Source organism: Pyrus communis, chromosome 10 (genome assembly GCF_041283825.1).
Source record: "Pyrus communis isolate YQ-2024b chromosome 10, ASM4128382v1, whole genome shotgun sequence".
In the NCBI taxonomy this organism is placed as follows: Eukaryota; Viridiplantae; Streptophyta; class Magnoliopsida; order Rosales; family Rosaceae; genus Pyrus; species Pyrus communis.
In genome coordinates, this window is record NC_142574.1 from 7,586,360 (window position 1) to 7,612,038 (window position 25,679).

At 34.5% G+C, this 25,679-nt stretch overlaps 1 protein-coding gene and 1 long non-coding RNA gene across 3 annotated transcripts; one reads left to right on the top strand and one right to left on the bottom strand.

The window, feature by feature from the left end:
• Nucleotides 1–9,590: 9,590 nt before the first annotated feature.
• LOC137729175 (pfkB-like carbohydrate kinase family protein) lies at nucleotides 9,591–13,719 on the top strand. 2 transcript variants are annotated; one of them, XM_068468024.2, is made up of 9 exons: nucleotides 9,592–9,744; nucleotides 9,883–10,011; nucleotides 10,546–10,648; nucleotides 11,124–11,171; nucleotides 11,432–11,529; nucleotides 11,654–11,768; nucleotides 11,960–12,042; nucleotides 12,467–13,019; nucleotides 13,441–13,719. In XM_068468024.2, exons 1-9 carry the CDS (start codon nucleotides 9,655–9,657, stop codon nucleotides 13,497–13,499), a joined length of 1,278 nt encoding a protein of 425 aa, XP_068324125.2. In that variant the 5' UTR covers nucleotides 9,592–9,654; the 3' UTR covers nucleotides 13,500–13,719. The 2 variants fall into 2 exon arrangements, with proteins under 2 accessions (XP_088534878.1, XP_068324125.2); XM_088678752.1 differs by lacking the exon at nucleotides 9,883–10,011 and having other exon boundaries at nucleotides 9,591–9,744.
• Nucleotides 13,720–15,485: 1,766 nt separating this feature from the next.
• Nucleotides 15,486–16,864, bottom strand: LOC148693455 (uncharacterized). Its single transcript, XR_015951988.1, has 2 exons — nucleotides 15,976–16,864; nucleotides 15,486–15,883 (listed from the first exon to the last, which is right to left on the bottom strand). It is a non-coding gene; the product is annotated as an uncharacterized LOC148693455 (long non-coding RNA).
• Nucleotides 16,865–25,679: the final 8,815 nt, after the last annotated feature.

Here is a 25,679-nt window from a genome sequence, read left to right on the forward strand (position 1 = left end):
GTTTGCAGTTAAAGTTGGAAATGAAATCATTAAAGTAGGTACGTAAAATATCTGGTTGTATAATTTTTTTTCCCCAATTATATTTGTATTTTATGAATCTTTTTTTATTTTAATTTACTGGGGTTTTCACTTTTCATTTTAGCTTTCTTAGCATTTGAATAAGTAACTTTCATTATATAAATATGTATGAGTGATAGATTTTAATTAATTAATAGAGAAAAAAAATAAAAAATTCCACCTTCATTGTTTTTTGGGAATTTTAATGAAACATTCGGGTTTAGGGTACTATTCACTACACTTTTATTTGTCATTTTTCAATAAAATAAAAAAAAATTTGAACTTTTCATTTGTTTTATTTTTTTGTTTTTTTTCCCTCTCTTTCACCAAACAAGAATGAAACCGTTTTCATCCATCAATATAACAATAACGTTAAGAGTAAACAACATAAGAGCTGATAATATATAACAACAAAACTATAAAACTCAGCTGTCAGAAATGCAGCCCATATGATATTTCTCTTCAAACAAGAGTTATTAACTAGGGCATCTCTTTCCTTCTTAAACAGTAACATAGACACACACACACACATATAAACAACATAAATAACTGATGACATAACAACAACCAGCATAAGAAAACTTAAACTTAGCTGTCAGAGATAGATAAATCAATGTTTACAAAATTCGAGTCCAAATCTCCTTCAGCTTTATTTCTTAAGCAACCTTCTCCGAAAGCAACTTCTTAGTCGAATTGAATGAGCAAAATAAAAAAAACATATCAATTCTGGCAGGTTTTGGCAGTTAAGCGTACCACTCATCTAAATCCAAGGGTATTATATTGTCTATAGGGAATTTGGAAAGGCATCGAACGAAGACATGAACGTACAGTAAAAAAAATTTGTGATTGAAGACATGAAATTGAAGAAATTATTGGTCTGACACTTAGATTACGTTATTTAGATCATTAAGATGTGCAGAAATAGACTGCATTTGAATCCACCAACATGGAGTCTTCTTTGTGTGTTTGAAAATGAACGGATAACATGATTTAACTATCGAACCAAAAAAAATTCTCGTAAAACTAGCTACTCCAGATGGTTCTTAGTACTGGTTTAGTACTGAGCTGATTTTATAAAAAATGGGTATAAAACAAAACTGAGCTAAGAAAGGTGTTTGATAAACACTTGAAAACAGCTTATTTTCATAATTTTGGATTAAAAAATACAAAAAACGTAAAACAGCAAAAATGAGTTTATTCTCACAGCATAGCAAAAGCAGTTTTTTTTTTAAAACATAGCAATATCAAACCAGCCCTTAAACTAATGTTTGAGAAAGAGTTGAGTTTATTTTCAAAAGATGGGTCCACGTGGTTTTCTTTTCTCTTTAATTTTCTTCGTGTAGAAATTTTCAGTCCGACACTAAGATTACGTTATTTAGATCATTAAGATGTGCAGAAATAGACTGCATTTGAATCCACCAACATGGAGTCTTCTTTGTGTGAACAGATAACATGATTTAACTCTTGAACCAAAAAAAATTCTCATAAAATTATCTACTCCAGATGGTTTTTAGTACTGATTTGGTACTGATGTGATTTTATAGAAAATGGGTATAAAAAAAAAAACTAAGCTCAAAAAGGTGTTTGGTAAACATTTAAAAACAATTTATTTTCACAGTTTTGGATGAAGAAAAGAAAAAAAAAAAAATAAAAATGTAAAGCAGCAAAAATGAGTTTATCCTCACAATATAGTAAAAGCAGTTTTTTTTTTTTTTTTTTTTTTTATTAAATACAGCAACACTAAACCAGTCTTTAAACTAATGTTGGAGAAATAATCGAGTTTATTTTCAAAAGATGGGTCCACGTGGTTTTCCTTTCTCTTTAATTTTCTTCGTGTTGGGGTCCACGTAAATGTTGGTCCAATACACGTGAATTGAATTCACCATCAAGCGCATTAAAGTTTTGCTTTGGGGCTTTACGGAAGAGAAAGCAATAACCACTTGCTTTGATAACTGCCGACTTGCCTTGCCTGCACTCCGGGATCATTTGATTTGGACTGCCTTAAAATTCAAAGAGAGAAATGCTATTCTCCTTCCTAATAATTAATCTCTTGGAAGGGCCTTATCAATACTCCAAAATGAATGACATCGCATGAAAGAGATGGCAAAAAAAGCAACAACAGAAAAAAACAACCTAAACTTATTACGTAGGTCAAGAAAAATATTAAAATTATTAAATAAGGATGCTAAAGGTACACGTTTACATATTTCATCACAAAAGAGATATCTTCAAATGATTACTAATTTTGTGGGTCCAATTATTCTACAAGGTATGATACAAACCCTAGCTACTTAGTGTAATGTACGAGTTAATTTTGTATAAGAGATCGTTTAAGTCTCTTTCAATTTTTTTTTTTTTAATTATTATTATCACAATCATGTCAACATTTTTCATTGAAAAATAACGTGCTAGCCTGACTAATATATAGTTAACTAGATGCCTGCCTGCAACTGATCAGATTTTATGTTGTTTTCTTGTTTTGCTTGATGCTTTACCTTAGGGTAACCTTAAAAAAAAATCATTAACTTCGAAGCATATTTACATACACACAAACACACACACACGACACGATATGCATTTGAAAATTCTTCCCGAGACAATATGCAATATTGATACCTGACATGAGACGTTAGGCCATCTCCAACCAATCCGGTCAAAGAGTCATAAGGTTAAAAATAGCTCGAAATGGCACAAAAACCTTCTCCAATCGAGGGTTAGGCCAAAGGATTTGTGGGCCCCACGGCCAAAACCACCAAATCAGGCCAGCTAGCTGGCCATTTCCTTCCAGCCAGCCCAATGAGCCTAGCCCACTTTTTTTTTTGGACGAAATTTTTTTTTTAAAGACCATTTCTCACATATTTTTTATCATTTCATACTATCTTCATTTTATTTCAATTCTTCACATTATATTCTCTTCCAATAATATTTCCTTTAATTTTTTCAATAATTTTCAAATGGCCACCTCTTTCAATAATCTTCCAATATATTCGAAAATCTTATTTTAATATGGTAGTTTAATTCAATTAACTATATTAATTCAATTAAAATAATAAATTATGTTTGGCCCATGGCCACCCCTTCGGTTGGAGATGATTTTTTGTCAAAGGGTTATATTTGGCCTTTCGCCCTTTGGCTCCCTCAGTTGGAGATGATATAAAATATGGTCTGATATTGTTCATTAAAATATAATTTCTTACAGAACTATATGACTAAACATAACCCTTTGACCCCTCTTTGGTTGGAGATGGCCTTAGAATTTTGGACTTAACTGTCAATAAAGTTGAAAAACCAGCTCGTTTCATATCCATGCTTAGAATTTTGGCGTATATTTTTCAGTTAAAATTAAATCATGGAAAGGCTGAACTTGTTGGCGACCACAGAGGACAAATCATCTTCCACTGGCTGAACATAAGTGGCATACAAGAGTCTCATAATATGCTTGAAAAAGCGCCCTTGTTTGTGAACCTGATAAAAACATGTGGCGCCTGCTAATTAACAATGTCACCCATTTTCAGTATCTATCATTTCAATCCCTTATGTAATATATTTTCATTGGCATATACGTTCGTTAGTGTTGCCTACAAATTCTATGCACCCATAGCTTTCATGGAGCTCATGCCATACAAGCCACATTGATTTTATAATATATATATATATATAAGAATCACACATATCATTGGCCTAGAATACGTGCTGCGTAAGGTAATGCTGGCTACAGTTATATACATACATACATATATATATATATATATGTATATATATAAATAATTTAGGATTTGAAGACACTCATTTTGTAAGCACTAATTCATAATATATTTTAACGATCCAAACTATCTATATTTTGTAGGCATTCATCTTGCAAAACATTAAAAATATTCATTTGTAGTGAAAAAATAGACGAACACGGTTCTATATAAAGAAAACACCAAATTTAATGTAATTGTGATATAGTTTTGAATTCGAGTGAGTTTTGACAGATATGATCTCTAAGATAAGATATAAAAAATATACGTGGTTGAAATACTAATACATTACACAGTAAGTCCAAGAACCAACTCACTGTAGGAACTAGGAATTTTAAGAAATTAACTGAACAAGACATTTGTTTGAAACTGATTGCTGCAACTCTCCACCTCATGTTCTCTCTTGCAATAATTCTTTCCCTGCTTTTCAGAAAATTATATTGGTATGCCGGCTTTTCAAACTAAATTCCAAATTAACCGGGGACAGTGCGTCAATCCATGCTTTTATAGATTTTTCAAGTCCTCGTGGTTATCAATTGAACTTGGACTCTCCCACGGTATTTTAATTAGTCTTTTGGGACCATTACGCCAAGATGCATGTGATGGATCATTTTGACTTATTGGCATCATGGAAGGACTTTTCCTCGGCTAGCTTCTTTTCTTTCTCATATGTTCAAGTGTTTGGAATCTTATAAAATTAGTTTGCGGAGTCCCATGGTCCCATAGGTGTCAGAGGAGAAAACGACAGCAAAGAACTGAGTACTATTTGACCCGTACGTGTCTTATACGGGCATATTAGTAATTTTACAGTGTAGAATAAAAAAAATTAAACAGGATAGAACAGTAAAACAGAGGCAAAAGCGTCAGTTCACGGTTAATAAACGGTGACTTTCTACTGAGTTTTAGTCAGAAGTGTATATATGTGCCTAAATGAGTAGGTGTGGAAATCATGGGTTTTGGGTTGGTTTGGATAAGAATTGGTATTGGAGTTAATTATTTCAATCTGACTCACCACTGGTAGTGTTTGTGTATGAATTTGGTCAAGTTTATAACTTGATTAGTCATAAAATTAAACCTCTTAAAAATCAAGTTAAGCCAACTAACAAAGTACATAGAAAATTTGAATTGTGTTAGTTGGCTACATCCGTGTATATACTCTCTTACACTCAAACTTGAATTATTCTTAACATAGATTAGAATAGTTTACGTATCATATTGGAAAAGAAAAAACCTAACAAAATTGTATAAATTAATTTTTGTGAGGATGTGCTTTGTTTGGCTTACCTTGGTTTATACGAAACTTTTGTATGAGCTTAGAAAAGTTGAATGACTGTTCTTGAATTTTCAATTGATTTTTAGGTGGAACAAAAGCTGTTTTCGTGGTATCACATTAGATTAGTGCATGTATAAAGCTTATTGATCACATATACTATGCATCATCGTGCATGTGTTGTTCGTGTGTTTGACTGGAGTTTTACTATACATAAGGGGACGTGGGTGAATGTTAAACATTGTCCCATATTGAATAATTAAGAAACTTTACATACATTTATAAGTAATCGATCTCCTATCATTGCCAATTAATTTTACGACGTGGCTTCAACTTCCTTAAATGTCTAAGTAAATTTGGACGACTTGACAAGATTACACACTTATGTGTACAGATTGGCAAAACAATAGTGAGATTGATTGCAGACTTTTCTTTAAGAATTTTCAGCCCCAAAAACTCTAGTTCTTAATCCAATTGATTTTTTTGTTGACTATAAGATGAGTTTATTTCAAAGATTGTACGTCACCAATTTCAAAGATTGTACGTCACCACCATACTCGTGTTGTCAATTTAATTGCCAAGTGTACGACGTTGATGCAATGTGTGACCAAATTGAAAGAAGAAGGGAACGGGATCCCCTCCTGAGCGTGAGGACTAGAGCTTGCTAAGTAGCTCATATAAACCTTTAAAATTTGATTCAACAGCTGTAATTATTATAATTTTTAGAGAGATCTTCTGTTTGTAGTCGTTTGATCAAATTTCAAGAGTTCAGATGGGTTGCTTAGCAGACTCTGATCCCCATGCTCAAGAGGGGATCCAGTTCCAAAGAACAAGGACAGGTTTTCATAATAACCAGATTCATGCTTGGGTCTACCTTCCAACCTCTTTAATTCCATGTTGTAAATTTGTAATTTAATTAATAACTGAAAATATTACATTATTTCTCAGTCGGGATTTTTCTAGTTGACAACTTTTTTTCCAAAGTATAAAGTGCACTAAATGGGTAATATGCATGTAATGTCTAGAAGGCAGCCAGGTGGGGGTTTGTATAAGCACTTAGCATCAAATTTTTGTGGATATTTGTAAATGTACTTAATTGATAACTGCTAGTATTATTTACTTTTTATATTATTTTGTTACAAATAAAAAAAAAATTGTGAAAAATGAAGGAGGAGTGCCGTTTAGATGTATTTGGACACAGAGAAACAAACAGTTTTTTCTTGTTGTTTGTTTTTTATTTAAAATAAATCCCATTGAACAGCATGTGCCTAATATTATGACTCTCTTCTTCTTTGCCTAATCTTGATCTTAATATTTTGGTAGGTTTTCATTTGATTTTTCAAATACGACTTGTAGTTCACAACTGTTCAACTTGTGAAGAGAGTTATCCTTTCGTTTAAGCTCCAATGTTGGACTCTCCCTTCCCTCAATGTCATTTGCATAACCAATATTACAAAAAAAAAAAAAAAAAAAAAAAAAAAAAAAAAAAGAACACGAGAGTCTTTTAATGACATTCTAACTTGTTCACATTGCCTTTTACTATTTTGATCTCCCTTTATGATTTAGTGATACTCGGCTCCATTACAAGTAAAAGATCTCAAGTTCCAACTACATGATTGACGAGTTTGATACTCGTCTCCACTAAAAGGAGAAGATCTCAAGTTTCAACTGCATGGTTGACGAGTTTGATACTCAATTATGGTCACTTATGTGGTTTAACATGCTCCAAATTGGAAAGATGATATAACCTTAAACGATGTAGGTGGAGCGATTGAATTTGGGGGTGAAAAATGTGAAGTATAAGCACTCAAGAGTGTGGAGCAACACCAAACGTAGCCTGGACACACGGGTCCAAGCCTGCCAAGCTTGTGGGCTTGAACTAAGAATCCCCCTCAGTGGATTACTGAATCATGCACCTCTGAAAGATCCATGCATATCCCCTCATGAGTACAAGTTTGTGAATTTCCAAATAGTTTCGTGGATACTTAATTGATAATACCAAGTAATGCTTTGGTGACTCGGATACTCTAATGACATACTTGCTTGATTAATCATCCAGTTATATGAGTTGTAACATGAATTAACATACTCCAAATTCGAGTGTCCATTACAATCACTTCATACTCCAAGTCAGGTTTTAAGATTGATAATACTATATCTGCCCTCAATTCATTGGAATATTAACACATGAATTTATGCGGGTTTCAATTGCAAATGTTTTCTGACATTGACGCAACTCCTCACTTTGATCCCTAAGTTTCAATTGATCAATATTAACCTTCTTTTTTATCTTACTATTTCTCCAATTGATTTGTTATTTTTGTGAGTTTTCACCGTAATCACAATTTTTAGCTTAGCACATGACTTGTGAAACTGACAAAGTGACAACTATTTGCTCTATGAAGAGGATCACTAATTAATATTTAGTGTGTCACTAATTTTATAGAACTAGGACATCTTCATTGCAGCCAGTATGCTTTGGTCGACAACCAAAACAAAATCAGTGCTACTTTTCATTTGCTTAATCATATCTGGTAAACAGGCCACCGCGCATTTTTCTTTTTCAACCTTTAATTTTCCTTGTAATAATGCTTGTCAGTGTATACATCGCCATCCTTTTGGGATCACCATCAGCTAAATGGAAGTCAAAATAACTTTTAGGTTCTTAATCCCAAATCCAATTGATAATAAGGAGCACCTAAAGACGTGGATATCGGGTGACGATATATGCATGTACTGTTTACAAAGCGGCCGGGTTGGCCGTTGTATAAGAACTTATTTTGGTCGGTTTGGATAAGCACTTAATTGGAAGCAGATTTTATGTGTATATTTGTGAATTTCCTTAAATGATAAGTGATAAGTGTTAGAACTAAATAAGATAATACTGACCCAAAATGAAATGTCAAAAAGAAGGAGTGCCGTTTGTAGATGTATTTGGACATATTTCAAAAAGGAGTTCACAAGCAACTTTCTCCTCTTGTTTATTTGTTCTCTAGATGAATCTACAAAACACGTGCCTAACAAATTAATTTAATTACGTTTTACTAACCATTATTTGTTTTAGTAATATTTCTTTTTCGTAATATTAATTGAGATTTCGTTTTTAAATCTTATTCTACTAAAGGCCAAAAGTTGCATATGATAAATTATCATAATAATGAGGGCCTTCCACCTTACTCGAATTCAAATCCTCACTCTCCCCTCAATTGAAGTAATATTGCTTATACTAAAAATATTACTTGGCCATTTAGGTCTCCAATCTGTTTGTGGCCTTTTCTTTAGGCTTGATCGAATTGAGCCTGACCCAAATTTACCCTTCGTTATTGTCTAAAGCCCAAATTTGCCAATTACATATTTTCTTTGGTTAATTACCCACTACACTAATCATCAAATCTTTCCATAACTTCTCAAATATGGCACCTTTATTTTCAAGGATAATACTTGCATTGTGGGGATGCACATATTCAATTTGCAAATAACATATAATGATGGAATAAAATTAAAGATCTGAACCGTTCTACTAATTAATCTTAATTTGAAGACCATCTCTACACCGTCAATTTTTTTTATACATTTAAATGACTAAATCACTCCAATTGAAATGATTTTTTTAGGGTGATCTTCAAATGAAGAATAAAAAAAATTAAATGGTTCTGGATTATAAAATTTGTACAGTCAAGATATGTTATTCGCAAGAGAAGAATGTAAGTATTATCCTATTTTTAATACAACAAAATAATTTGCACTAAGCAATGAAAGACTAAGGTTAAGCCACAGAATCAGTTGATCATAACAATTAGATACCGAAACTTATCACATTGTAAAACTAGAACTATATCTTTAAAGTCGCGACGAGGGCATCGATTGCCCCTAGCTTAGTGGCCCAACCATGGTAGAAGAGGACATCAATTGCCTTTGACGAGAATAAAACCTAATATCTCTTATTCATAAGTAAAGAAGAATACCACTAGATCATAGTATTAAGTAGCAGAGTCAAAAACTTAAAAGGGCAAAAAGAACAAATTTTGGGTACTTGGTGTAGACTAAGACCTAGTTTGGTACTAAGGTGATTCTGAAAAAAGCTGCTATCAAAAAAAGCTGGGAGCTGTTTTTGTGTTTGGTAAACACTCAGCTTCAGCTTTTTTTTCACAGTTTTGGATGAAAAAAAGCCAAAAACAAGAAGCTGCAAAACCCAGCTTTGAAAAACCGGTTTTTTTTCACATTTGTTTTACATAAAAGTTTACCAAACACTCTAATACTGTTTTTTTTTTTTCAAAAGCACTTTTACAAAAAAGTTTACCAAACACTCTGCTACTTTATTTCACAGCTGCTTATTCTCACAGCACAGTAGAAGCAGTTTTTTTTCAAAGCACAGCAATACCAAACCAGCCCTAAATTCTATGGGGTTCATAGCAACTCTCGAAAAGAGTCGGGACAACAGAAAACATAGCCCATGCACAAAGCTGGGCCCAAATTGTTTGGGCTTTTAACTAAACTTGAGCTTCTTAAAATGTCAGCCGAAAGAATTGTTGTCAGTGGAAGTCCCTCTACGAAGTCGCCTGGAGATACACCTACACAGCAACAATGGAGGAAAGCAGTGCACAGAGGCGACTGGATTCAATTTCTCGTCACCTTCTATTGCAACCTCCTCAACCTAACCATGGCCTTCAACAGGTAGGATTGAATTCCTTTTTTATTTACTTTTAGTTTTTGGGTTGTATTTTGCTGAATTTGCTGAAAAACTGAAACAAAAAAAAAAAAAAAAAAAAAAAACCCAAAAGAATGCTGTATTTGATGAATTATAATTGGTAGGCGGTGTTATTAAGTAATGGGAAACCGGAAAGTGAAGGGTCAGAGGCTGTGGTGATAGGAGGCATGGTGTTGGACATTCATGCCACACCTTCCATCCCTTCAAATCCCAGAACCACCACTCCTGGCAAGGTATTTGTTAGTTTAATTTTACTTCCCACAAATTTTTATTTGAATTTATTTTTCATATTAAGTGTTTTCTTTTGTGTGAATTTGAATCGGGTATCGAACATTGTCTTCTTATTTGTGTCTGGTAAACTACATTGGTTGGTATTTGAGATTCCACTTTTATTAAAGAACTTGAAGTAATGAATGAAAAGGATTTTGTGCTCCAAGTCCCTTCCTTTTGAATGTAAAATGACCAGTAGACATGAGTTATGTCGGTTAGCTAGGGCACTGTGGTGAAAATATCGCCTTGTGCTTATAAAATGATCAATGCTCAAGGGGGAAAGGAAGTTTTCATTTGTGTTTGATTGAGTATTTTAACCCTTTGAAATTCTATACCCGAATTCCTAGTTTTCCCAATTGTAGCTTTAAAGGATCAAGTAATTTTTTTCCCCTGCTAACATAGAGACGGTTTCTGGCATGTCTAGAATTTGGAAAGATTAGTGCTTTTACTAGATATACTTATTTGCCAATGCTTACCTGTGGGAATTATCTGTTCAGGTCAGCTATGTATTAGGAGGGGTAGCAAGGAATGTTGCCGAGTGCATGTCAAAGCTAGGAGCTAAGCCCTTCATGATAAGCGCCTTGGGCCTTGACATGGCAGGTGATCTTCTAACCTTTTTTTTATTTGACATTACAATCATGGTTTTCCAATCTCAGTACAAGACATGTAGGTCTCGTCCTGAACCAGAGGTTGTGAAAACTCATGACAATTATTTGGATGCTTTGTAGGAAAATATCAAGTGAGGCTTTTGGGGCTGGGATACGCATCTGACATGTTTGATTAGTCATAATATAGGGATGCTAGTTTTCCGGTAATTTCAGGAACGATATGAACATAAGACAAATTTGAGTGCTCATTCTATTCACTCCAAAATCTGATTTTAGGATTGATAAGAATAATTGGAAATATTAATGTATTTGAATTTTAACAAGTGAACCTCAAAATATCTCTTTTTGTTTCCCTGATAGGCTTAATCACTAGGCTGTGACTGTTTCTCTGAACTTTATATTTGCACCATAATCAAGATTTTTGTTCAGCACATGACTTGTGAAACTGACAGCTTCTATGTTACTAGGAAACTTATTGTTGGAGCACTGGAAGTCTTGTGGGCTATCTATGGAAGGTCATCTATTATGTTTGAAATTTTATCTTTCACCTACGCTGACTTTTGATATAGTAATAACTCTACGTTGCAAAGATTTTTTTTTTTTTTAATATTTTATATAGCCAGTTTGACTTATCTTCCGGTGTGTGTGCGTGTGCATGTCTCATAGGGATAAACTACAATCAAGTTTTTGTACCTTTTTTTCTTCATCTTGAAGTGAAAAAATATGTTTACAGTTCCTAGTAGTATGTTAATTTGTAATGATGGTTTTGGAGTAGGCATTTTGAGGCACCAAAATGTTGAGACTCCTGTTGTGTGCAACGTACTTGATGTTAATGGGGAGGTGGCCGCTGGTGTTGCGAGTGTAGAAGCTCTCGTAAGTACAATTTCAATTATTTAAATAAGTTGCTTATTTATGACAACGGTCAAATTGGAAAAGTAGAGAAAAGCTTATAAATTCTACAAGAAGCTGTTTGGCTTACATGATGACCATGGCACAGGAAAAGTTTCTGACGCCCGAGTGGATCCAACAGTTTAAATACAGTATACGCTCTGCTCCAGTGTTGATGATTGATGCAAACCTGAATCTTTCTGCTCTAAAAGCTTCTTGCCAATGTAATTCTACCATCTTGTACACGCAAAACACACACCCACACATACATACTCATTTGATATACAATATACATACACGTATATAAATGTATGCTGTTATCATTGGTTCATTTCTTGGCTCAAAAGTAATTACAAATTTTTTTGTTCTTTTATTCCAAATGTTTATCTTCTCTCTTAATTTGGGTTTCTTTCAGTGGCAGCAGAATCTAAAATTCCAGTGTGGTTTGAGCCTGTATCGGTAGCAAAATCTAGAAGAATCAATTCAATTTCCAAGTATGTGAGTGTTATGCTTTTGCACTTACATTCACATTTAGCAATTAATGTTCTTAAATGTTATATCCAGCTCATTTTGGGATTGGTTACTCCCTTTTTCTAGTCCGCAGTGTTATACCGTTTTAGTCTATTTTTCTTGCTGGGAGGTGCGGTATGGAAGAAGGGGTCCTGATCCGCATTTCCACCTCCCTTCATTTGTACAAGATTTAATCTCAACAAAATTTCAGAGAGATGATCTCATTGTATAAACATGCTGTTTGTAGGGTAATTGGATCCAACCCCCTTGGCATCTTTTATCAAAACATGCATACAGTTATTTAAGTTAAATAATAAAAACAGATTTTATGCTTGGTCCAAGTGTAATCTTTATATTTCCAGGGTTGCTTTTTTTCCTCATCAACGGCTAACATGCTGATCATTTGGTACAGGTAAGTTTTGCTTCACCCAACGAGGATGAACTTGTTGCCATGGCAAATGCTTTATCCGGTGGAAATGTGTTTTCTCCAATTGAAAGGGATCAATGCTCAACCGAAACTTTGTTCCATATGCTAAAACCTGCAGTCTGGGTTTTGCTAGAGAAAGGTATCAAAATAGTTGTTGTGACCGTTGGTTCAGATGGAGTGTTCTTATGCTCTAAAGGAGGGCCAAGCTTCATGAGAACTGTTTGCAAGGGAAACAAACCATATGTTTCCAATGCGGAATTGTTTAACACTGTGACTGCAAGTTGTCCATCAAATGCGTTCTCAAATCCTTTAGATTCTGACAAAAGCTCGTTTCTCTTTGCTGTGCAATTTCCTGCACTTCCTGCATCGGTGGTAAGGCTTACAGGAGCTGGTGATTGCTTGGTTGGGGGGACTGTTGCTTCCATTTGTGCAGGTTTAGATGTCATGCAAAGTCTAGCAGTTGGTATTGCAGCTTCCAAAGCTGCAGTTGAGGCAGAGACCAATGTGCCTCGTGTACTTAATCTGGCCGCAATAGCAGGTACGAGTTTGAAGCTGTATTTTGCATACAGAGTAAATAATGTGCGTTTCAAAATGGATTGGCATTCATATTTTTAACCATCGCATTCAGTTTACATGTTTGCTGGGAAGCTTAAGACAATAAGGTGGCCTAATTTCAGAATTTCGAGCTACCATGAAATCACCGCAGTTATCCATGTGATGCTTGAGATCTTAGCTACCACATTCACATGACAAACAGATGATATATCTCATTATAAATAAGTTGGAAAACAAATTTGTGAACCTGTTTCTGAGATTCATCCAAATGATGTCGTGTAATGGGATTTCAGAAAAGAAAAAAAACACATTTAACTTTTGGCAGTTTTGCATGACTGAAAGAGGTTCAATTATTTAATGCGAGGCTGTACATACTGATTGTTATACAATTTGTTTGGATGCAGATGATGCAAAGTTGGTATACTCGGCTGCAAAAGTTGTGTTCCATCAATCAGTGCTTTAAAACCGTGGAATTGTGAATCAAGAGTTGAATTGGTTGAATTTTGCATATCAGATGGAAAATTTCGGTTGAGAACAATGTCAGATGGAAATTTCCACTTGAGAAACAACCGTGAGTCTTTGTTGTCTTGTAATGTCATGCATTTGAGTTTATGAGCTACTGGAGTTGTTTACTGATGAAAAATAATTAATGAAGAAGCAATGCTTATGGTTTGTGTGAGTAATTGGAAATTTCTCTGAACTCAACGTGAAACCAGTCACTTGGTACTACGGTCTAGTGGTATTCCTCTTCACTTATAAGTGAGAGGTCTTAGGTTCGATTTTCGCCAAAAGCAAATTTCAATCATATTATTGCTAGCCTATTATATTATTGTTGGCCCATTGTGAAGCTAAGCCTACCCTCTCTCTTAGTGTAAAAAATATTGTTCAGTTGTACACTAATAAGACGGTCTGGAGGCGTATAATCTTGTACGATGGGATGTTAGCTGGCTTTCACGTTCCAATGTGGCGCTCAAGAAATTGAGATTTTAGTGTTGCATTTAATTTATAACACCTCAATGATTTTTTCGTTTTATTTTTGTGCAATGCGATACTCTATTTTATAATTTATGAGGAGGGAATTTCAAATCCGACCAAAAAGAGACAAATTGAAGTGGCCTAACTTCTGCATCAAATGTACTCCTAGCCCTTAGCCCTAGGAATGGGTAGCGTCTGTGCCAGAAATCATCAAATTTTAGATCAGAAACGATAAGACCACAGAACATAAACAATGCTCATGTGCTCATATAAGTCAGTTCTAAATCTTCAGAGAACCACAAAACCAAAGCTGAAATATTAAGAATTCTCTGAGAGAAGACTAAAAAAAATATAAAGGAATGGTGCCGTACTAGAATAATATGGGAAACTCACCCCCAGAAAGCAGAAAAATAATAGGACGGAAAAATCATTCTTTGAATTAACATGATAAAAACCAAAACATGATTTAGGTGTTTAAATCACTGAAATTGAGAAAAACAAAGTACAAAACAATTTGAGAAAAACACTGAAATTGAAATGTGTGATGTCTAGAATTATTGTTCAGCTTTCCTTGTCAAATCTTGTAAATTGTACCACACATGCTCTCGATAGATTTAAAGTTCAAATGTCACTTTTGGGATCTTTGCTGCTGGAAATTATTGAGAAAATATCTTTTCAATGATTTAAAGAATAATAAGTTTACATGGCCTTGACTCACACTTGTGCTACCAACTCAGCCGAACTACCATAACAAACTTAGCCTAACTAATCACAGCAACTAACAACATATTACAACAGAATTAACCAAAGCTAAGTTCTATCTTTTACAAGAGAGTTACCCAAGAATACATAAAACCCTCATGTTGATTTCCTATCACGTGAACAACTTGCCCATTCGGCATATGAAAAGGCATTTATGCTCAGTGGTGTTGAACTTTTAGAAAGCCAAAAACTAGGGGTGGGCGCGGTGCGGTTCGGTGTGGTTTAAACCGAAACTTTTTACGGTGCGGTTTTGAAGTCAAAACCGAAATGAAACCAAACCGTTTGGTTTGGTTCAGTGCAGTTTCAAATGGTTTCAGTTTGGTTTTTGAGAAAAAAATGTACAATTTAAAATATACACATATTTATGCATAAGATGGTCCTATTTTCCTTGTATATTAATTAATGAATATGCAGCAAAATTGCACCAACAACAATGCAGCAAAAAACAGCGGCAAAACTGCCAAAAAAATGCAGCCAAACTGCATAAAAAACGCAGAAAAACTGCAGCAAAACAACACGAAAAACCGCACCAAAAATGCAGCAAAAAACTGCATTGAAACTGCAGCAAAAAACAGCAGCTAAACTGCAGCTAAACTGCACCAAAAAACTGCACCAAAACTGCACCAAAACTGAACCAAAAAACTGCACAAAACTGCACCAAAAAAACTGCACAAAACTGCACAGAAACGCATCACATCTACTAAAATTCAACTTGATCACCAATCACAATACTTTACTACAACCCAATTGAAAAGTTAAGTTTGCCATAATACAACTAAAGTTCAAACTTCAAAGTTTCAAACAAAGTTCAATGTCAAATGCCTTATGGCATTAGTACAACCAAAAAAATAAATGGTTCATGGAATTCAACAAAGTCTTGGTTTTCAACTTACTTTGCATCGTTCAAGTTTCAAACCTTTGTCTTTCCTTTTCCTTTTGGACACTTATTCTTTGAAGGTTTAGGAGGCCTTTGAGCTTGTGAAGACCTTGCACCTTGTAAACGCATAAAGGGAGGCTCTTGTGAATTAGAACCTTGAGATTGCTTTGGAGCTTGTTGTGGTTGTTGATCAAGAGTAAGAGAGGCAATGCTTGAAGTCGATTTGGCCAACTCTACACAATACAAAACATAAAAAATATAATTGATGTTTATTGAAAAAAAAAAAAAACGAAGAAAGTTCTTTTACTTCAAATGATATACTTACCCGATTCAATACTTTCATAGAACTCAATGTGGTCAATTGAAGGTGCATCATCCTCCAAAGTAATAATATTATCACCCATCAACCAATTTTGCATGCATATCAAGGCATCCACCGATTTAGGAGTTAAAGAACTCCTAAAATTCGAAATCACTCGACCACCGGTGCTAAAAGCACTCTCTGATGCCACGGTCGAAACTTGAATTGCAAGAATATCTTTTGCAATTACGGCCAATATAGGATACTTGTTACCATTTACCTTCTACCATATGAGAATGTTAAAATACTTTGTAGACTCCTCTTTTGTAATTTGAACCAAGGGATCAAACAAATAAGAATCCACCTCATCTCCCACCACTTTCTCATCACTATCTTCAACAAAATGCATCCATTCATCAATTAGATCATCTTCTGTCATAGCCACATTAGATGAGGTAGAAGAAGGTTGTGATTGTAAATTTTCCGATTTCTTCATGTATTTTCCACCTTCAACATTAGGAACATATTCATATAAAGGGCACGCAATATATTTTTTATTTCTTCAGTTTTCAATTGTGCCTCAATGTCTGAAAGTTTCTTTCTAAAGAGTTGTGTGACATGCCTCAACTTAAACCTCGGATCTAAAACAAGTCCAATCACAATAAGACGGTTCAATTCATGGTATGAGTCAAAATATTTTTCATATTTTGATCTCATATCGGATGCCATTGCCTTCAATAATTGCTCCAATAGTAAACCCACTTGCATGTTGGCTCGGGATTCCAAGTTATTGATGGCGGTCTCCACTTTTATGACATCATGGAGGCGGGTATGAACTGTGGAATGTGTAGAAGCACTCTCCCTCAAAGTCACATCATAAAACACCCATAAAAACTTGACAAAAACCTCTGCCTTAGACCAATCTTCTTCCGTTGGTGGTCCAACCTTTTTCCTTCCTTTGGTTTAGCAAACAATAATAACACCATCTTCATCTTTTTCATCTTCAACTTCCTTAAAGTAAGCCAATAAGGGACTTGCTTCATCCTCTGCCATTGTAGCAAAGGCCTTCTTAAATTTCAAGGCTACATCCAACATAACAAATGTAGAATTTCATCGAGTAGGGCAATCAAGGCAAACCGTTGCTTTGCACGTCAATTTCACCCTATTCACGGCTTACCTAAAAAGCTCCAATCTTTGTGGAGAGCTCCTCACAAACCTCACACAATTTCTTATAGCTAATAGACCATTATTTAGCCTTTTCATCCCATGACTCATAGTTATGTTGGTTATGTGAGCGATACATCTCACATGTAAATACTTGCCACTTAGAATAGCTTGTGAATTTTCCCACCTATTCATTTTTGTCATAAGTTGATCCAAAGCAACTTTATTTGCGGAAGCATTGTCCATTGTGATTGTCATAATTTTGTCTATCCCCCATTCCAACAAGCAACTTTCAATTAAATTTGCAATTGTGGTTCCATAGTGGTTAGGAATAACACAAAAGTTTATGATCCTCTTATGCATATTCCATTCATGATCAATAAAATGTGCAGTAAGAACCATATAATTGGTGTTTGATGTGCTTGTCCAAGTGTTGGTAGTGAGACAAATTCTATAGGCACTTAAGGTTTTCTTCAAATAAGCTTTCAATTCATTAGACATGTTGAGAAAAGTTCTCACAAGAGTTCTTCTAGAAGGCACTTTAAACAATGGAATACCAACAGCATAAAAAAGCCGAAACCTCATTTTATCAACTGTACTAAATGGCATCTCATCTATGACTACCATCTTGACACATGCTTCTAACACACTCTCTTGTGAAAATCCAACAGCGACCAGATTGTTACCTTTACTTTTATCCCCAACCAAAACTTTTTGCTTTTTACTTCTATCCCCTTGGTAAAATTTACAATATCTTTCAATGTGGTGTCTCATGCTTGTGGTGCCATTAACTCTCGGTTCAGCTGCATAGTCACCTACACTGCTCTGTTTTAGGCAATAATTACATTTAGCTCTCCTAAGTTTTGCTTCGGCCAAATATTTCTCCCCCTTTTCATTGATTTTCGACTATTTTTTCATCACATAATATGTTGTAAAATGATCCCAAACCCAGCTACGTTATCTTGAATCAAAGTTACTTACTTTTTCATCTTCGCCCTTAGATTCTTCGCCATCATTTGCAGGGCTTCAACGTCTATTTCATTTTCCGAGTCAATTTATATTGCCTTGTCCTCCGGCTTCTCAAGGGAGTCCCCTATACAAGAGTAACCAATCCCACTATGCTTGCTGGATTCTTCATATCTTGACTGAAATAAAATACGAAATGCTCATTATCTTATATGAATGGAATGCACAGAATCTACAACACACTACACAAGCATTTAGGGTCTAAGGCTTATATTTTTGGCTTTTGGCCTACCACTGGACATGGTCTTAAAGCCACTGTCATTCACATGAGAAGCTTGACCGAAGCAGACCATGGCCTTTCTATAATCCTAAAGTAAAAAGTCACAAATTGACACCGAACCAATAAAACAAAAGAACCAAGATAAAAGACCAACCAAGAAGAATCATACAACAAAAATCCCCAAACGGGAATTCGAGATAAGTATCAGCTCTCCAACTTCAAAGAAGAAAAAAAAAATCATACATCCACAGCAAATCAGTTATCACTATCAGACCGTTTAAAAAACTAAGTGCTCCCTCCTCAGATGTTCTATAAGCAGCCAAATCAAGCAAGCTCGAGCAAATAAAAACATAACCAGAAACAATAACATGTTCACAGAAGACAAAGAACACATCCATGACAAACCAAATAAAAGGACTACATGGTTTCTCATTAATTTTCTTTTGAGTTAAGAAAGAATTACTATTTCCTAGCAAACCAAATCATTATAACCTTAATGGAAATTGAAACAAAAACTCGAGGTATCACTGTATTAAAGAACGACAAAGAAAAAAAAGCCTAAATCTGATCCAAATTATAATGTCTAACCAGCACTTTGAATTGAAGATTTTATTTGGAAAATGGAAGCAATAAATTCAAAAATTATCTTTCAAGACCCAAACTTCTTTTTGAGACAAATAACTAAGAAATAAATGGGGATATGATATAGATATATTTGATTAAACAAATTTGGCTTATACGAATTGAAAGGGGTTTCAGTTTCTAACTACTCGAATACTCCGAGAACAAATTCAAACACATCAAACCCGAAATAACCTAGTTCGACAAGTAACTCAGATCATAAAATTGACACAAAGCATATTCTATTTCATTTTAAAACACAAAAAGAAATATTGTCTTTCACAACCGACCGTGTTTGCAAACGAAAACATTAACAGAGATCTAAAGAACATTACATCAAAATTTTAGCATAATATGCATATGAAAATCCACAAAAAATAATCCATGAGAAAGGAATCACCTGAAAACAAATTAAAAGGTCCAAAACTAATAAAATAGATTGAAACAAAACAAAAATTAAAATGCAAACCATAAGGAGATTATGCAAATGTAATACTAAATACAACGCCCTCAGCTAAATAGTTGCTTAATCTAATATCTCAAAACTAGCTATATATATAGATCAACATAAAAATAGATTAAATTGATGAATGATACAAGTTCTAAGTTCTTACCATATGAGTTGGAACGAAGAGCAGGTGAACGATTTGCCAAGTTTGTTTTGCAGAGCTTTTGATTTGTAGAGATTAGGGCTTGTAGATGAAGGGGATTTGGGGATGCAAGGCAAGCAGTGACTCAGTGAGGTCACAGTCGCAAAGGCAAAGATGTAAGCAGGCAGTCGCAAAGGGAGTGATTTGCAAAGTTGAGGTCGCAGTCGCAGTCGCAGTCGCAGAGGCAGAGGTAGAGATGTAAGCAGAAGCAACCAGGTCACAGAGGTAGAGGCAGAGGCAGCAGCCAGGTTGCAGGGGTAGAGATGCAAGCAGAAACAGCCAGGTCGCAAAGGCAGAGGCAGAAATGCAAGCAGAAGCAGTCAGGATTCAGGAGTCGAAGTGCAAACCCAAAACCGCAAAACCAAACCTATAACCTAGTTGAAGTAATTAAAAGTTTAAAATATAACATTTATTTATTATATGGTGTGGTTTCGGTTTCGGTGCAGTTTTGAAAACCCAAAACCGAAACCAAACTGTTTTCTTTGCCGCGGTTCAATTTTGAAACCGAAATCGTTTCAAAACCGTAAAACCAAACAGTTCGGTGCAGTTCGATTCGATTCGTGTTTCGGTTTTGGTTTTCTGTTCCAAGTGCCCACTCTACCAAAAACCTTTTGAGATGTATGAGGATCCTCTTGACTACTTGGAAGTGAGATTCCCTTGGTTTATGCATGAATTGACATACAAGATAATTGCAAAAGACAAATCAGGTATAGTCTATGTAAGATATTGCAAAACCACTAACAAATAACCTATATTTTGTAGGATTTGAAAGCAAAGGACTTGAGTGATCCAATTTGGAAGTGCTGAATGGAGTTGAACAGGGCTTGGCACCATCCATTTTTGCTTTCTTGAGAAGATCTAGAATGTAATTGGTCTGGGATATGAAAATTCCTTTTGAAGACCTCTTGACTTCGACCAAGAAAGTAACGTAGTGGTTCAAGATCTTTAATAGAAAACGTAATACTGAGTTGAGAATAGTGTTTTGACAAGTTTGAGTAGAAGGTCTAGCCACAATAATGTTATCCATATAGACTAGAACAAAAACCAGTGAGGGATCCCTTTTGACAAACAAAGAGTGATCATTCTGAGAACCTGTAAAACCAAGAGAATGAAGAGCAGCATATAGTTTCTCATACCAAGCTTTTGGGAGCTTGCTTCAGACTATAGAAGTATTTATACAACTAACATACATGATTGGGCTTGGTTAAATATTTAAAACCAGATGGTTGCTTCATGAAGACATTTTCTAAGAGATTGCCATGTAAAAAGGCATTACTGACATCTAATTGGGTCAAGAACCAATCATGTTGAAATATTAATGTAAGAAGAAGCCTGATAGTGACTGGTTTAGCAACAGGGCTAAAGGTTTCTGTATAGTCGATGAAAACCATTTGCAATTAAACGAGCTTTATACCTATCAATAGTCCCATCAGGTTTCTTTTTAATTCGGAAAACCTACTTGCATCCTACTAGATTCTCTTGCATTTTCTGCCTCCAATGAGCATGTTTGGAGGCTTGGAGGTAAGTGGATGGTACATAATCCTCATTAAGATGTTGTGGTATAGGATGCTTTGTGGTTGTGAATGCTTTAGGTTTAAAAATACCAGCTTTTGATCTGGTTTGCATAAGATGGATGTTAGAAGGTTGTATGGGATCTAGTCAAGGTGATGTATGAATATAATTGGATTCTGAGGACATAGGGTGTGGTCTAGAAGATTGTTGTAGGATTGGATGTGATGCAAATGATTGATGTGATGACACAGATTGATTTGGAGAAACACCATGAAGAAAGATTAATGCAGGGGGAATAGAACTGGGAATATAGGTGGGAGGTTGATCATGTACAGAACCTAAGAGACTGAACTGCTTAAATGGGAATGTGCATTCATCAAAAACTACATGCCTAGATATGTAGGTCCTTTTGGTTTAAGGATCAAGACATCCATAACCTCTGGGATTCAAGTTGTAACCTATAAAGACACATGATTTGCTCTTAAGTTCTAGCTTTGATGTGGTATGAGGTTTCAATCAGGGAAAGCAATTGTACCCAAACACTCTAAGAGTTGAGTAATCTGGTGATTTCCTGAAAAGAGATTCCCAACGAGAACTACTGGACATTGTAGGCATCGTGTTAATCATATATATGGTAATAGAGAAGATTTCTACCCAAGAAACATGAGGAACCCCAGAAGCTACTAAAAGAGTCCTAGTAGTCTCCACTAAGTATCTATGTTTGTGCTCAGCACACTCATTTTGTTTTGGTGTTTGAGGGTAGCTCAGTTGATGTTGGATGCCATGATCTTTCAAAAATTAAGACATTGTATAATTTGCAAACTCCCCACCAGAATCAGAACAAATTGCAGCAATCTTATTTCTCAACATATTCTCAACAACAAATTTGAAATGCACAAAAGTAGTAAACGTCTCTAATTTACACTTAAAGAGGAAAGAACCAACAATATTTGGTGTAATCATCTAGAAAGATGATATAGTACCTATAACCAATGACAGAGGAAATAGGTGTTGGCGCTCATACATCCGTATGCAACAATTCTAGAGGTTTACATGTTGTACTGAAAACAAACACAAAAGAAAGCTTGGAGTTTTTTCTCAATGCACAACTAGAACATAAAGACTTCACAATACATGACTTAGAAGTCAGTTTATTTAGAATCTTGAAAGAAGGATGACCTAATCTCTGATGCCAAACCTCTGAAAATGCTTTAATGGATGCAGCATAGATATGATGATGTCCATTATTAGGTAGAGAAGTAAAGAAATGATAAAATCCATTCCTCACAGGGCCTTTAAAGAGCATTATCTCCGAAAAAAATCCTTCACATTAAAGTGAAAATGATATAGATGAATTGAACACCAATTATCAAGACTAAACTAATTTGCAGAAATAAAATTTTGATTTAAATAAGGCACATGCAAGACATTTTTAAGAGCAAATTGATGAGTAGGAGTAGAAATTGTGCATGAACCATAATATAGAATAGGTATATTAGGCAAACCTTTTCTATCATTAATGAAGACTTGCTCAAGTCCAGTATAGGCCTTCGAATTTTGCAAATTTTCCATGGAATTAGTCATATGTGACTAGCACCAGAATCCAATTGCCAAGTAAGTGTTGTAGAAGAATTATTAGCACACATTGCAGAGGGACCATTCTTGTTGCCATATGTAGGATTCATGCGTTGTGGACAATCATAAGCATCTCAAATATCAATTGCAGTCACAACTTCTCCCTATCAAGCATCTCAAATATTAACTTCTTCTTCCCATCAAGCATCTCAAATACCAATTGCAATCACACCTTTATAACTTCTTTCTTCTTCTTTTTCTTCTTCTTCTTCTACCCATCAAGCAACTCAAATATCAATTGCAGTCACACCTTTTTGACTACGCCTTCTTCATTCTAGCTTGCCAAACTCACGATTCGTCAATCTCTCTATCTATCTATCTTTATTTATCTCTCCCCCTCTTTCTCTATGTATGTATCTAAAGAACCATGAATTTAGTTGCTCTTTTTGATTTATTTTTGCATAAATAATTTGAATAGTATTTTTTTATTTCCAGCATTGACATTAATAGTGATGAAATCGAGACAAACACTGTAGATTTGTAGTTTAGATATCTGTTTCTTTAACTTCTTCTTTTTCTTCTTCTTATTCTTGCCTTCTTCATTCTAGCTTGCCAAACTCACAGTTCGTCAATCTCTCTCTATCTATCTATCTTTAATTCTCTTTCCCCTTCTTTCTCTATGTCTGTATCTAAAGAACCATGAATTTAGTTCCTCTCTTTGATTGAATTTTGCGCAAAAAATTTGGATAGAATTTTTTTTGTTTCCAGCATTGACATTAATAGTGATGAAATCGAGACAAACACTGTAGATTTGTAGTTTAGATATATATATTTCTTAAATTTAGGAAAAATAAATGGAAATGAAGGCTATGGTCCGTCTTTGCACCCCAAGTTCTTAAGAAAATGCCTCAATGGACTGGGGTAGTTGTGTGCACTGGCCTTGACATTTATTGTTTGTAATGTTCTTTCTTAAAGAACTGTCTATTGATTTATAGTTTTCGATATTTGGCTACCAACAATGTCAATTTATAGCATCTCTCTCTATGATCTTTGGATGGGGAAGTTCGTAACTATATTAATTTTTTAAGCATTTGAATAGATTTTCTGTCTGCTTGCTGATGAATTCATAATTTAATTTTACATTATATTTTGTTGGGTTTAGGATTGTGTTTACTGGGAAACAAAATGAGTCCAGAGCATATCACTGCCATTGTTAATACTGAGGGCGACCTTCGTCATCACGGTAATATGAGGTGGATTGAAAAAGTTGGGAAATTTATAGATTCTTCAATTGAAAGTGAAAAGATTATTTAGTCTTCTATCACATTAGAAAAGTTAAGGGGAGTAACGTAATTTCACAAAACAAAATTTTACTGTTTTTAGTGAATAGTTTTTTTTTGTTTAAGCCTCATCTACATGTGATTTTAACATCTCTAATCTTAAAAAATTAAAAAAAAATCGCTCTCCCTCTCTCCCTGCTCTCACATTCTCTCACTTATTTTCTGTTTAAAGTCTAGTGGTATTCCTCTTCACTTATAAGTGAGAGGTCTTAGGTTCGATTCTCGCCAATGACGTATTCATGTGTTGTATCGTATTTCCGTGTCCGTGTCCATATCCAATGCAACGTAGATACCAAGTTGCCTATTTTAAATTCGCCCCTCCCCTCGGTTATTTCTGGCTCCACCACTGTTAGTGGTTGAGTTACTCCCTATATTACCAATTAGTTTTAGGGAAAATTTATTTGAATTTTGAACTCATCTAACCTCTTTCTACCCCCAACTTCAATTTTAAATGTGAAACGTCTTTATTATTATTGTATAATTATCATCAAGTACAAAATAAAATTCACAAGAAAAATAAGATTTATCTGTAAACCCACACCCAACAGTGAAACCCCAACCATCACGTAATTTTTCTCCTTCGTTTTGCTATGGCAAAAATCCCAAGACACTCTCATAGAGAAAAACAAGCTCTTTTTGACGGATAAACGTTAATTTTGAAGTTTTGAATCCTCTAACTAAGGCATGAATTAGTTTACGCAAGAGTTGAATTATTGGTTTATATGTCATATACTAACGTTATGATTGTTACGGGCGGTATAATTTTCCAAGTCTTTTCTTGTTCATTTTGGACACTATTTACCAAGTCTTCTACTTAATTTACATAACATAATCATGACATTCTGCTTTTTTTTTTATTGGATAACAACTGCTACATACTTTGTTTCATTGTTTTCACATTCTTCCCATCTCTTTTCATTTGATTCTTCACTTCACCCACACTCTAACTCTCTTCATTACACCACCACTTTCACTTTCTTCATTGCACCGCCTTCTTTTGGTTAATTTTCTTTGCCAGTTCTTCTAAAATTCAAAAAGATGATAAAAAAATTTTATGTATATATATCAGCGTTTATATTCCCCTGTTTTCATTTGTCCCTCGATTTAAATTATGTCATTGTACCTTCATCTTGGTTTTAATTTGCAATTTTATTCCCCAAAGAACATTACTTATTACAAGAAAAGGGAAAAAAGAAAGAAAAGACTTCCTATCATTTCACCTATAACCTATATATTCTTATAGGTTATAACTTATAAAAGTCTTTATATCATCTAAAACATAAAAAAACTCAAATTCATATGCAACATACATCGTCAATAAGACAACCAGAGATTATCGAGCAACATTGTAGAGGATGATCAAAACTCCATAAAAAACAACTATTGGAAGGAGAGAACGTCAGAGGAGATAATGCTTTGATTTTGATTTTTTACTTTATTTTTTAAATGGATGTAAATATAAGTTAACATCTATATTGAATTGCGTTTATAGGGGTAGTTTAGGTTGTAAAATTAGGTTTAAAGAGATTTTGATTGTTTAATTGAAAATAATATAAATATATGAGTTCAAATAAAATTTCTCTTAGTTTTATGATGAAACCCAACTCTAGCAGGTTTCTT